At 40.1% G+C, this 13,249-nt stretch overlaps 1 protein-coding gene across 1 annotated transcript; it reads right to left on the bottom strand.

Annotated features, from left to right (window-relative positions):
• Window positions 1-99: 99 nt before the first annotated feature.
• phtf1 (putative homeodomain transcription factor 1) lies at window positions 100-12,485 on the bottom strand. The gene is made up of 17 exons (XM_069691204.1): window positions 12,187-12,485; window positions 11,788-11,940; window positions 10,005-10,061; window positions 9,839-9,908; window positions 9,405-9,563; window positions 8,828-9,008; window positions 7,965-8,085; window positions 7,048-7,245; window positions 6,484-6,741; window positions 6,142-6,270; window positions 5,247-5,516; window positions 4,142-4,273; window positions 3,915-4,001; window positions 3,646-3,801; window positions 3,376-3,471; window positions 2,224-2,349; window positions 100-859 (listed from the first exon to the last, which is right to left on the bottom strand). Exons 2-17 carry the CDS (start codon window positions 11,815-11,817, stop codon window positions 839-841), a joined length of 2,091 nt encoding a protein of 696 aa, XP_069547305.1. The 5' UTR covers window positions 11,818-11,940; window positions 12,187-12,485; the 3' UTR covers window positions 100-838.
• Window positions 12,486-13,249: the final 764 nt, after the last annotated feature.

The raw sequence follows: 13,249 nt of genomic DNA, 5'->3' as shown, positions 1-13,249 counted from the left end.
CTCTGTCGAGGATCAGTTGCAGCAGTGAGAACAAAGTGGTGGAGCAAAGACATTTCAAACTTGATGCCAACATCCGTGGATGAAAAACAGATCATTCACCTCTATCAAACATTTTCTTTAATTATAGCTTCTTTGCATAGTTATTTCATTCAACAATGAATACAAAATGCAGATAGTGGTCAAAGAGCCATGACTTATAGGTACCATAACAAGCCCAAGCACTAAAATAGAACCCCAAATAAATAAAGCACAATCACAATGTTCCTCCTTAAATAGTACAAAAGGTTGAAATTAAAGTTGAGTCCTATAAAAAAGTCATTTAATACACCCGGCTGCCCATTTTGATTGACTGGCTTTAAGATAACACACTGCCTTTTTTTTTTTTTTTTTATACTTTTTTTTGTATTATACCAATAGGAAACATCAGCGAATAAGACTGAACAAACTATATCTGCATATGAATTATTTACATCTGCACAAGACACGTTTTTAAATCTGGAGGACAGAGAAGCCTGAAAAGATCTCAGACCTTGACTTGCTGCTATATTTAACCACTTCCAGAGGAATATTCAGGGTTCAGAGGTCAGGCGCTGAGTTAGTGGCGCGGCTGATGGAAACTGTGTGATACCAGATCAGCTGAGCAGCCGGTGACGGTATGTGAGCGATTGTCGGAGCATCTCAGGCTTGTGAATGACTGATGGAACTCAGTTTAAAGTGGAAGGCACAGCCAACGTAATATACAGTCAGTAGGTTTGCACACTTTTGGTAGATGAGTCTGTCTGCAGCACACAGAGAGTTTCTGGTCTCCAGTGTCCCCGACTGTTAGTGGGTTTTCACATTAAGGCTTGATTTTCCACAGCTGCAAATGAAGCAGAGAAGACAAAACTTTCATTATAAAAAAAGATGACGGTCAGTTCTCAAGACATTTTACAGAACAAAACAACAGGTGAGAGAGGGGTGCATCCCTTATTTACATGCAAATCTTATTTGCTTGCAGAGTTTTGATTAACACCAGTCTCATGTCTGTGCAATAAGAAAGAAGCCAGGACCACGACGCAATGAGACTAGCTTAGCTTAGCATAGTATAGCAACTTTCCAAAGTATGACTTAGCATAGAGACTTTCCAAAGTTAGAAATGACAACCTCTCACAGCTCCAAATATCATTTATAACATGTTGTTTAATCCAGACATGAACAGAAATATAAAAACTGCCTTGTTGTACCTAATTATTGAGCGTTAGGAGGGCTTTAGGGGTTATTTGTTAACATTTTTATTAAACTTAAATCAAACATAAAAACAAAAGGGCGAGAAGAACAAATCATGTTTCCTGCTGCCTCACTTGCTCTGGCAAAAAACAAAGAAACAAACCTAGTCCCACCTGCTATAACCATGCTGGTCCTTTACCTTCCTCCCTACTTAAATAACCTCAGGTGCCCATAGTGTTACCAAATTCACAAAAAAGAACCTCCACAATAAATATAATAGCACTTAAACAAAACTAAAAAAAAAAGCAAATAAGCTTAACAAATAACTAGCAAAAGAAAATATTATCAAAATCCAGCCGAAGTGAAGAAAATAGCAAAAGTAATCTAAACTCCGTTTTTCTAAAATATATTTTCTCTGACAAACAAACTAATAAATAGCTATGACACCAACTATATTACACAGACGAGGGAGGTTTATAAAATCAATTTACTTTCATATTTCCTGCCTTTATTAAGGGTTTGTAATTGTAATTACAATACAATACAATAACAATATGAGAAAATGAACTCAAGTTCACTCTTAAGTACAGCACTTATGAAATAATTTTCTCATCTTGTCTACCAACCTCAACCAATGCAAGATTATGGCATCCATGTGGGCGGCTAACAACCCCAACACCCTGCGACAATTAACATTTATTGGCCACCCTGTTGATTTATTATAGGAATTCTATACATTTAGGACAGACAGATTTGATAAAGTTGTCCATATTTGAGTAGCCGAGGTCAACGTGACTTTCTATCCTTTGTAAAGAACTGAAAATCAGAGAAACAAAAACATCAAGTACTAATGATGCAACTTAATATGAAGAGATAAATATCCATGTTTCTAGTGTTCAAGCCAAAACAAATCTGTGAAGTTCCCCCTCTGTTCCACTTTGTTCTGCCTTTTTTGCAGAATCATCCCAGAAACCGAGGAGCTGCAACCTGAACATTTTTCATTTTGACTGGACTCACTCTGATGTTGAAGCCGAACAGGTCGCTGACCACAGCCGACACGGCGGACAGGATGACGACTCTGGTGATGTTGTAGATGAGAGGGTTCACAGTCAGACCCAGCAGTCTGAACGGAGTATCCAGCTCCTGGAGGAGTTAAGAGGGAAGTAAATGGTGTTGACATTAACAACATTTACAACATTTACAACATTTACAACGTGTCCATACCATCAGGCAAAAAAAAAAAGGCTCAGAGGCAGAATTGATTGTGATGAAAGACCTGTGACAAAACAGCTCTATCGGGCAGTCGTGAGAAATTTAACAAGATTTTTTTTTTGATTAGGCTCAATGAAGAATATTCTTCCTACGTCTTTGTCTTTCCGCCAGTTCCTCCTCTCCTTAAATAATTGTTAAACCTCTTGAAACTCCCTGCTCCGAACAGTTTTTCACCTTCGGGGCTCTCTTTAGGGCTAAGATGTTTTATGAAAAATGTTCATCTTTACCAGGATCTAGTCTTAACCTTAAGGGGATTTTCTTTGAAAACATCATAATTGTGAGAATCTTCTTAAATTTTCGTTAACAGTAGCATCTCTTTGAAGCAGGAAGCGTTACAAATGCTGCCCTAGAAGTGAGATATAGAAGGGGATTCAATTTAGAAAGTGCCTGTAGAGAGATGACAGGAAATGAGGGAACAAAGGTCCCTCAGTCAAACTCAAACTGGGAACTTTATTGTTCATGTTGGGCTTCTTAACTCCTGAGCCCTGGAAGTGCCCATTGTTGAACAATTAATCATGGCTATTTAGGACACAACTAGAATGAGGCTCTCACTTTTGGGCAGCATTTGTAGGAGCTGTATGTTCGTAGTTTTGTTTTTATTTTCTTAAAATGAAATGAAATGCATTTAAGAAAAGGGCTGAACTATCCCTCTGTCAAGTCAGAGAGTTTTGTTAATTGTGTTTGTTAGTATAAATAGATTCCGTCTCAGCCGATATTGACTATGAAATTACTTCACTTAACCTCAAAGCAGAAGCCTTTAAGTATTTGCCGATAATGAATTAAAATTTAACAAATGTGACTTACAAACAAGATTATAAGATTGGGAACACAACTCTATGAACAAATACACACTGGAAATCCAGGCTGTAAAACATACCAGTCAAAATTCAGGCTTACCTTCATCAGTTTTGTAGCTAGTTTCAAAACGTTGTTCACTATATTGAGTTCTTCTTTCTTATTGGGCTTTTTCTCCATCTTGAGATACAAATTGATCTGCAAACCGAGAGCAGTTTTACACACCGTTAACAGTGAAGTGACGGCCTATTGATGTATTTAAACCTGCATTTACAATGCATTAGCTGAACATGTTGCTCACAGGGCTGCACACACTGAGAAATAACCTGAAAGGCCCTGTGTTGAGCAGACCGGGGGGGGGGAAGAGCTCACCTGCTCAGTGAGCAGCACTGACGAGTTGCTGTATTTGCAGTTGGTCTCCGAGCCCAGCGTGGCCAGTCGTAACAGAAAGAGGATGAGGGAGGAGCTCCACACCATGAGCTCCCAGTTAGTCAGAGACTCCAGGAATGTCTCGTGGCTGTGCAGAAGCTGCAGAAGCAAGTGTTTATCTTTGTGAAAATGAGGTTTTCTTAGCAACTAACAACCCTCCGTGCCAAAAGTTCTCTAAACAAAGCAGCTCTGTTCCTGCACGTATGACTGACCTGAGCGCAGATGATGAAGGAAATGGAAAGCGCTAAGAGGAAGATAGTGGAGACGATGACATCAACGGAGCGCTGCGGCCCTCGTCTCTGCAAGGAACAAGTCAAAGACACTCTGTTACAGACAAATACCAGTTGATGACAACCCTCTAGTGGTGAAGCTGTGCTCAGTAATAAGAGAACAGGGGAGAGTTAAAAAAAAAAAAAGAAAAAGAAGAAAGAATACAAACCCGGAGAAAAGAGCGTAGCGACAGCCACATCTTTATGTTTTGCACTTTCTTCAGCCTGAAATGAGGGATCTCAGACTTCTTGGCCTTACGAGCTGAAGTGAGGTGACTGAAGAACTTCGCAAATAAGAGTCTCTGTTGGGGAAACATGAACGCACACTGTCAGAGATGACAAGTACTTCAGCAGTACGGAAAGTGAGCAAGTAAGCAGTCCTCTCTGAGTATGTAAAAAACACCAGTACAAACGTGAAGCCGTGAGTGAATGAAAGGATGGATGGATGGATTAGTGTCAGAGAGTTGCAGACTAGTCGAATTTATTTATTTAAAGCCTACAATCTACTATAAATAAACAATCAATACATTATTGGAAGTTGTTTTGATACACAGATATGAACAGAAAAATGCTTTTAACTTCATTGTATGAATTCCATTTAGGTATCTAATTGTTATTCAGTTAAATAACATTTGATTTTACGTGTAAAATCATGCATCATGCAACATGAAAACACTGTACATTCACAAAACAACATAGAGCAAGGAAACAAAAACAAAAAAATAACATCTCAATGTTAAAAAAGTAACAACCCAGCAACATTACTGTAGGTCTCTAGCTGTAACTAATAGATTTACCAATAGTTTTTAGCCTAGGCTTAAAAGTAGAGAGGTTCTGCTTCTTAAACCCAAACTGGGAGCTGATTCCACAAAAGAGGGGCCTGAAAGCTAAAAGCTACGTCTCCTATTTTACATTTTGAAACTCTAGGAACCACAAGTAGAGCTGCACTCTGAGAGTAAAGTGTTCTGTTTGGATAATCTGGTACTATAACATTTGTAAGATATATGATTTTTGTAACTACTGCTTGACCACAGAGGACATAAATGATTAAAGGTAGCTGAGAGGAAAGGAATTATTTCATTATTTATTCTATAAAATTGCCTCTAATGTTGGTCCAATAGTCTAAGACTCGATCATTTTGCCTACAATCAATGTAAAACAGTGAAAATCATCACATTACATTTAAGAAACTGGAACCAGTTTATAGAAATTGTTGCGGATCGAATAATGGACTCACGGCTCCAGCTCGGCCCGCAGTACGAAGTTACCACTCACCTGTTTGTATGTTCTCTCGGCCACGCACATCATGAAGAAGAAGAGCCCAGTGAGGCAGACTCTTTGCACCGTCGTGATGAGGAAAAAGGCGTAGGCCTGGGCGTCGCGTGGCTCCACCGCCATTTCCACCATCTGCGTCAGCGACTGGAGGCCGATGCTCGACATGTCCAGCCGCCGGGCCAAGCGGAAGACGAAGGGAAGCAGCGCCAGGGTGGCCGTCATGAGCCCACCGAGCACCAGGTAACCCATGCCCTGCTCCACCAACTTCACCTGGTCACAAGAAACACAAGAATGAGGCATCTCAGACAAGGGGACATCTACAGTAGTTACACTGACACATTTCTATACTCATGAAAGTCTTCAGAACATCTTTGTAAGAAATTAACACGCTGCAGGAGCTATAATTAATTGAGTAAATTTCATAATGATATTACGTTTGGGGTATTGCTGTTTTGTGATATTGTTATTTATTATTGTGCCGTTAGAGAGCTCATTAAGAGTTTGGTCACAGAAATTTACAATGATATTCATGGCTGATACACACCTGTTCACCTGCATGCAGCTGGTATGAGAGAAGGTAAGTGGGTCACATTATCTTTCGTTGACAGCCACTTTCACTTTATGTATGTTAAACGGTGTCAGAATAACACATTCTGCTATTATAATCCTGTAAAATTTGACTTGTAATGTTTGTCCGCCACTTTATTTCTTGCTCTACCTACAATATTTGCCACAGCATTTAAAGCCGCTGCTACAGATGTGACTGTGTGTATCTGTAAATATCACACACACATTGTTTTGGTTTTAAATGTGTATTATGCCAGACAAACTCTTAAGGAGTTGTAACTCCATTCAGTTTTTAGACCAATATTAAAAAAAAGAAGAAGTTGCGTACCTGTGTGAGGATGATCCCGCTGATTTCCAATACTGACATATCTGCTTTCTTACACTCGCCCTGCTCCCATATTATGGCACTGACACGGTCCTTGGACGGGTGACAAGCCTGCAGCCATGACAGCTGGGTCTGAGATTAAACACAACAGATTACATCCTGCTCACAGTGCGTGTAAATGTAGTGTGTAATTCTGCAATAGGCTTTAATAGAAGAAGGTTATGGACATGTTGACATTAAATCCAGGAACGGTTTTTTTTCTTTTTTTTTTTCCACTTATTGGGACTGCTTAATAATTTGTCTGTGAACACCTTGTTAATAAAACCAGTCAAAGAAGAATCTTACCACGGTGATTCCTTGTTGTAGGCTTTCATCATCACTGCTCAGAGTGATGGTTTGTGGGAGGGTCACCCCACCGTTGTACCTCCCGTTCCCCTCGCTGTCACTGCTCCCTGTGGAGGCGGAGTCAGGGCCTTGGAGAAGCTCCTCCCACATCGTGTCGTCGGTGTCGGAGGCGGGACGGGAGGCGGGACGGGGGTCCACGTTCAGCCTGAGGCGATCCACCTCACGAGGCTTCACCTTGACGGAAGCTCCACTTCCTTCCTGCCCTCAAATCAAACAGTAAATAGTGTTTATAACACACTGAAGTAACATAACACCAGCTGTAATTTTGTTCCACATAAAAATGACATATCGCACTCCAGTTTTATTACTCTGCTTCTTTGGAACAAGTGAAAACTTGTTTGTCAAAACAAAGAGCTTTGAAATGCATCTTGCACCTTTAACTTTAATACGGTCTGTACTTACTCTCTCATTTCTCAAAAAAAAAGCCTGTTGTATATAAAAATACATCTCTCGCATCTTTCAGGTCGAGTTTCAATAACATAAGAGTGAAACAAGAAAGTTTACCTGAGGTCTTGGCGTGGGTTTGGGGTTCGACTTCAGGGTTCTCTTCCTGACAGTAGGCGCTGGCGCAGTTGTCGGCCCAACAGAAGCAGGGTGTCTCTCGTCACGAGATGGTGGTCGAATTACTTCCACTGGTTTTACGCCTTCCTCTTCCTCACTGGAGAGCTCGTCAGACGCCCCAAACCCTGACTTCCTTTTGTTCTGTGAGACACATAGTAATAGTCATGTTCCGAAACATGCGCGAGTTACACAAACTACTTTGGTGTAATATGAAGAAACTTCCACAAAGTGCATTTGATCCAACTCACGTTTGACGTATTTTTCAAATTGCTAAAAAATGTCTAATAGCAGTTTATGAAGCGTTTTCTAAAAAGGTGAGACACATTTGATGTTTTCCAGTAATGCAAACAAATTAAATGAAATTTATAAAAGTAAACTAGGCCAGAGGACCTAAACCTAGTTACCCCTGAACATATCAGTAGATACATCAAATAGTGGCCATATTTACAGTTATACAGAAAAAAAACCCAGACAGTCTTATAGAATCAAACACAACAGCCCTGGAGTAAATACTAGATAACAAAGAGTCTAATGTTTATCATAAGGGTTAGTTATGGTCATGGAGGTTTACTGTGCTCTGTCCTGTTCATTTGTATCTTTACTAGACTGTGTTTAATTTATCTGCCAACATTAACACAAATTCAGGTGCCTGTCTATAAACGCAGCAAATAAAAATATATGAGGAAACAAGAAGTGATCCGTTTGGCACCTGCACACCAAGACAAGCAAATTTTTATTGTGTTAAATTTAGAAAATCGCTCCTGCTGCTGAGAATGACATTTTGACTTCTCTATCCGTCACAGCTCGCTGACACACGTCTGTCGACTCCAAACACTGACAAGATCGATGAGTGACTGTACCCTCCTCTCCTCCTTTCTGTACAACCGCTGGCTTTCTTCGAGCTGCCACGGCCCTTGCATCTCCGTGTCCCCGCTGTCATTCTTCTCTTCACATTTTTTCAACCCTCTGCCCTTCCTCGGCCTGAAGGAGACAAAATAAAAGAGTCAAAACAAAAAGGTGCTAGATGCTGCCTAAAACACAGTGTCCTCACCCCCATTATTAATTTTTTTTATTATTTCACTTTATTAATCCCCGAGGGGAAATTTCTTCGCTACAGCAGGGGGGCTCTCGGGGGGGAGCTGCTGCAGCAGGCTGCCACTAGCGCGGCGCCAGGTAACCTGACGTGCATGTTCTTTTGGATGATGGGAGGAAGCCGGAGAACCCGGAGAGAACCCACGCAAGCACAGGGAGAACATGCAAACTCCGCACAGAAAGGCCCAGGACCGGATTCGAACCCGGAACCTTTTTGCTGTGAGGTGACAATGCTAACCACTGCACCACCGTGCCACCCCGATATTATATTATATATATATATATATTATATCATAATATATTTTGACGAGGAAAAAAAAGCCCAATTCTCTGAATAAACTAAAATGCTTTTTGGTTTATTTAATTGTCTTCCAAATTAAAACGAGTTCATACGTGGTGTGTAAAAAACAGGGATTTGTTTTCATGTACAGTACAACCAGGGATACGAGAACCAAAAGTCAAAGTAGCGACAGCGTCTGACGGGTTTAACTGCACGGCGCAGGCACGAGTTCATGAGAGGTCTTTGGATCTTTTCTGCATGTTTAATGTGGAAGTTGATGCATGAGCCTAGAGGAGAGAGTGTGTCAGCAGAAGCAAATGAGTGTGCAGCGCCTAACAATGAGAAAAGCACCTCCTTCTGCGCGCAGGGCTGGTGGAGCTGCTGGCAGCTGGACTGCCGGAGGGCCAGCGGCTGCACTCGGTGGACACAATCTGGCAGTGCACGGTACCCAGCAGCAGCATCAGACACATGGGCCCAAACACCTCGCTGGCATTCGCCCCGGGGACCTCCAAATACAGCACCACTGCTGCCACTGAGGGGAGCAAAACATTTGGCAACAGCAAACAAAATGGTCTCTCCGGGGAGACATTAAAACAGAATGTATGATTAATAATGAGCTCTCTGCTGTGTTGCTCCGGTGTGACGGGTAACAAGTTTATCGTTCCATATCAAAGAAATGCAAACATCAATTCAATGGATTAAATCAATGGATCACGGCTGTCGGAATGGATTCTAATTTAAATCTAATTGCAAAAAAAAAAAAAATCAATATGAATAAAAAAAGAAGAAAAAAAAAAGCATCTTTCCCACTGAAAATAACAGGCAAAACGTGCTTTATCTATCGAAACGGTTACAGGACTTTCATGTCTCATAATAAAACCCGCAGCGCCTGTGTGATTGTCACTCAAATTGAAAGCGGCGAGCTAACCTTGCATGAAGTAGAGCATGAGGATGCACGAGGAGATGGCCTTGGAGGTCACCTGGATCCACCACTGGAAGAAGAACGGGAACAGCAGCACTCGGACCAGACCCTTTCGAGTCAGAGCTGCCCACGGACTCTCTGGTTTGGTTTTGCTGAACGTTGATCCTGAGAGGACAAAAGAGACGGCCCGTTCCTCTGCTTCACTGAATACTAAAAATATGTATAAAGTCTGACACCAGTAGTCAAACAAACTACATTTACTTTAAATGATGAAGCAAGACAAAACTCTCATGGGTTTTTAGTAGAGATAAACACAAGACAGCATACATTTTGTGAGACATGTAGAGCATCACAGGTAACATGTATGTATAGAGAATAGGGCTCATTTGGTTTTGTATGAATTTACATGCAAACGTGTCTTGACTCTAATTCCGACTCACCTCTTACTAAGTCAACATCGATGAGGTCTGACTTAATGTGACCCGTCCTCTTTGGTTTGCTGTCCAAACCCTGCGTGATCAAATGGAAAAGGGGTACTTTAATTTAGAAGGCAAAATAAACACACACACACATTTATTCCTTCCCAAAGAAATCTATGCGACTTACGTTTAGATCTGCCTTCTCCAGAGATTTCTCCCAGACTTGTTGATCGTAGGCCCCGATCTGTGACGAAAGTGAAACTTAAACAAAAAAAATATCCTTTTCCTTCAAAAGCAAACGCTCTGAGAACACGGACATTTACAAAAAGATCGACCAACTATTTGCCCGGATAAATGGAAGAAATGCTGGTGAAGGTTACGCATGTTTGAGCGCATGTTTACGGTAAATTATTCCAATCAAAGCTCGCCTTCAAACAGAGTGATTTTTTTTTTAACCCATTTCTGAACTAACTGAAGGAACACGGGCACAGATGACATCTCAGATGTAAAACTGGGTAATTAAATGCATTAATAAAAATGTATGTGAACCAGTGAAATTTGAATCTGCCATTTAAAGACTGTAAATTGAGAGCGTCGTATGTATTAGTCAGGCATTTCATTTAAAAAATAAACATACATAAAAGTATTGAAGGTGAAGTTTAGACTTGTCAGTTTAATATTCTGCAATCAGCAGTAGAAAACACTTTTCTTTTGAGCTCCATTGTTTTTCACACATGTCAACACATCAAATCTCATTGTTACTTGATGCAAATCAGATTATCTGGGCGCCTGGGCTCAGACAACCAAATGCAAAATTACAGTAATGCTCCCGACAGTAATTTACATCAAGCTCAGTAAAATATCCCCCAACGTTCCTACAGACATGAATTATATTTTCCAACTTGAGATGTACAGACTTCAACAATATTAGAAAAAGGTAAGCAAGAAACAACTACAACAAAATGTTGCATATGTTATATAAAAATATTTTGTTGTTGTGAATAACCGTCGTACTAATTGGTACATGGATATAAAACTTAAGATTTAAAATAAAATTATGACCCTTGTCCATTTTCTTCTGACTTATGCATCCGTTAAAATACAGTACATGTTTCACTTGAAACTCTCAAAAAGTTCATAAATAATATCAGTGGTGGAAGAACTATTCAGATCCTTTGATTAAGTAAAAGTATGAATACAGCAAAGGAAAAATACTCCATTACAAGTAAAAGTCCTGCATGAAAAACCCTACTTCAGCAAAAGTGCATTAGTATTGGCAGCAAAGTGGAGCTAAAGTACTAAAGTAAAAGTAATGGTTTGTCCCTCTGATTGATTTATTATTATTATTATTATTATTATACATGACATCATAAATGATCAATACTGAAGCTTCAGTGTGTTTGCAGCATGTTACTGCTGTTGCAGGTGGAGCTAGTTTGAACTACTTTGCATCGTGTTTTATACACAGGGACAGCAGGCAAATCTGAAGGGTCATCAGATGATTACTGGCAGAGGGAAGAAGAAAAAACTAAGTTCTGAAACAAAAATCCGGGTTTTTTATTTGGTTTTGGGACTTTTTTTTTTCTTTCTCTCGTCTTTAATTTTTGGTGAGACACTTGATCATTTGAGCATTTATTGAAACGTAAGATTGAGAGACATTTAGGAGGAAAATTCACTGTTTGGGTGAAACTGTTGACAACTGAGTACACGCTGCTTTCTGTAAGACATTAAAAAAAAAAAAAAAAGGTTGGAATAAACTCGTTTAATCTTCAACGATGTGTTGTGTTTTGTTGTGTCAAATCTGGATCTAAAAAGCAAGGCTCAATAAATGTCGTGAAGTAGAAGCATAGATAAGCATGTACAAATAAATACTCAAGTTAAGTACCAGTACTTTAACATTTTACTTAAGTACAGTACTTGAGTACTTCGTTACTTCTTCACGTGTATTGCTGACTAAAGGTCGGTCTTACCTTCTCTTGATACCAGGCTATTCTGGCCATTGTCACTAGAAACTGGAGCCAGTGAACTCGGATCAGGTCATTTCACAGGAGCGAGAGGAAGAGGAGGAAGAGGAGGTGGAGGTGGAGGAGGAGGAGGACTGGGCAGAAATCCAGATTTGTTCCCTAAACAAAGAGGAACACGCTGAGGCTGATGAAAGCAAAAGCAGAACTAAAAAGGAGTGGTCGACGAAGGAAAAACCAGACATACACGTTATAAAGCTATATATACATATATATATATAAATAATTTAAAAAAAATCGCCCCAAGCAGCGTGTGGTTCAGTTATGAATATGAACCGAAAGCACCTGTTAACGTGAAACCCACCGGAGCAGCTGCACGTTAGGTAACCGTTAGGTAAAGCGTCTCACCTGACGTGAAACGGTGCACGAACCGGAAGAAACCTTCAGTGCTCATCACAAACCGATCGGTCAACACTTTCTTGTCATCATTGTTCAGGGGCGTCGCAGCGTGTCGTTGTCAAATCCAGCCGACCATTAAGCTCCTCATGCTGCTCGCTTCACCTCCTCTGCCAGGTTTCGACGCAGAAAATAGGACATTTTAACAACTGTTTCCCTCATACGCGTACAGCTTCATAGTCGATACGTTTATTCCAGCTGTTCTGCACTTTTTTTTTTTTTTTTTTTAGCTCATTCTTCCGCTTCCCTTTTCCGGGATTTGTTGTGTTGGTATACGAGCTAAATGTTTCCCGAGTTTTGTCTCTCAGGAGCAATCTGCGGTCTTTCAGGCTGCGTTCAAAATCCTTTTACAGACGTGTAATTGTCCAGACAATTTTCTGCTGGCATCATCGCGTATTCTGAATAAACAATTTGTCTTTTACATAGTACTGTAAGGCCTGAAATGATGAAACTTGCACACCGGCAGAATGGAAATGTTGCCTGACAGACATGACCGAGGGAAAATAATTACGCTTGTGATCCTAATATTTCCGCCAATCAGAGTGCAGCAAAAAGAGAGCGCCTAGGCAAGTCGCCTACATTAATCATGAAGATAATGGTTAGGAATGCAAGGTACGATTATTTTAAGTATTGATTAACCTCGGCAATTACTTTTACTGAAGAATCCTCTGGACCATTAAATTGTTCTTCCCACATCTTCCCACATTTTTAAATAATTATTTTACTTCTAAAAAAGCAATTTAAGAGCTATTCAAGGCCAATAATATAATTCTGGTGAATCAATTCCAAATGCCATTATTCTAATTAATTTGTCTGGCCAAATTACAGAACAGTTTCAGGATTTTGACTTGGCTCAAACACTGAGCCAGATTTAAAGAAAAAAAAAACAAAAAAACTACCAGATGAAATTAATGTAAAATTGTACAATATTAATTTCCTGAAACAATACTGACTGGGGACATTGTTGTATTTAACGGCGCCCACAACCTTGTTTAAGTTGCCTGTGTATGACCAA

Source organism: Brachyistius frenatus, unplaced genomic scaffold (assembly GCF_029030835.1).
Source record: "Brachyistius frenatus isolate BFR_SWC_R1_liver_20210118 unplaced genomic scaffold, ASM2903083v1 Contig_10, whole genome shotgun sequence".
NCBI classification, from domain to species: Eukaryota; Metazoa; Chordata; class Actinopteri; family Embiotocidae; genus Brachyistius; species Brachyistius frenatus.
The sequence above is the reverse complement of the archived record's forward strand: the minus strand, read 5'-3'. Positions and strand labels throughout refer to the sequence as shown.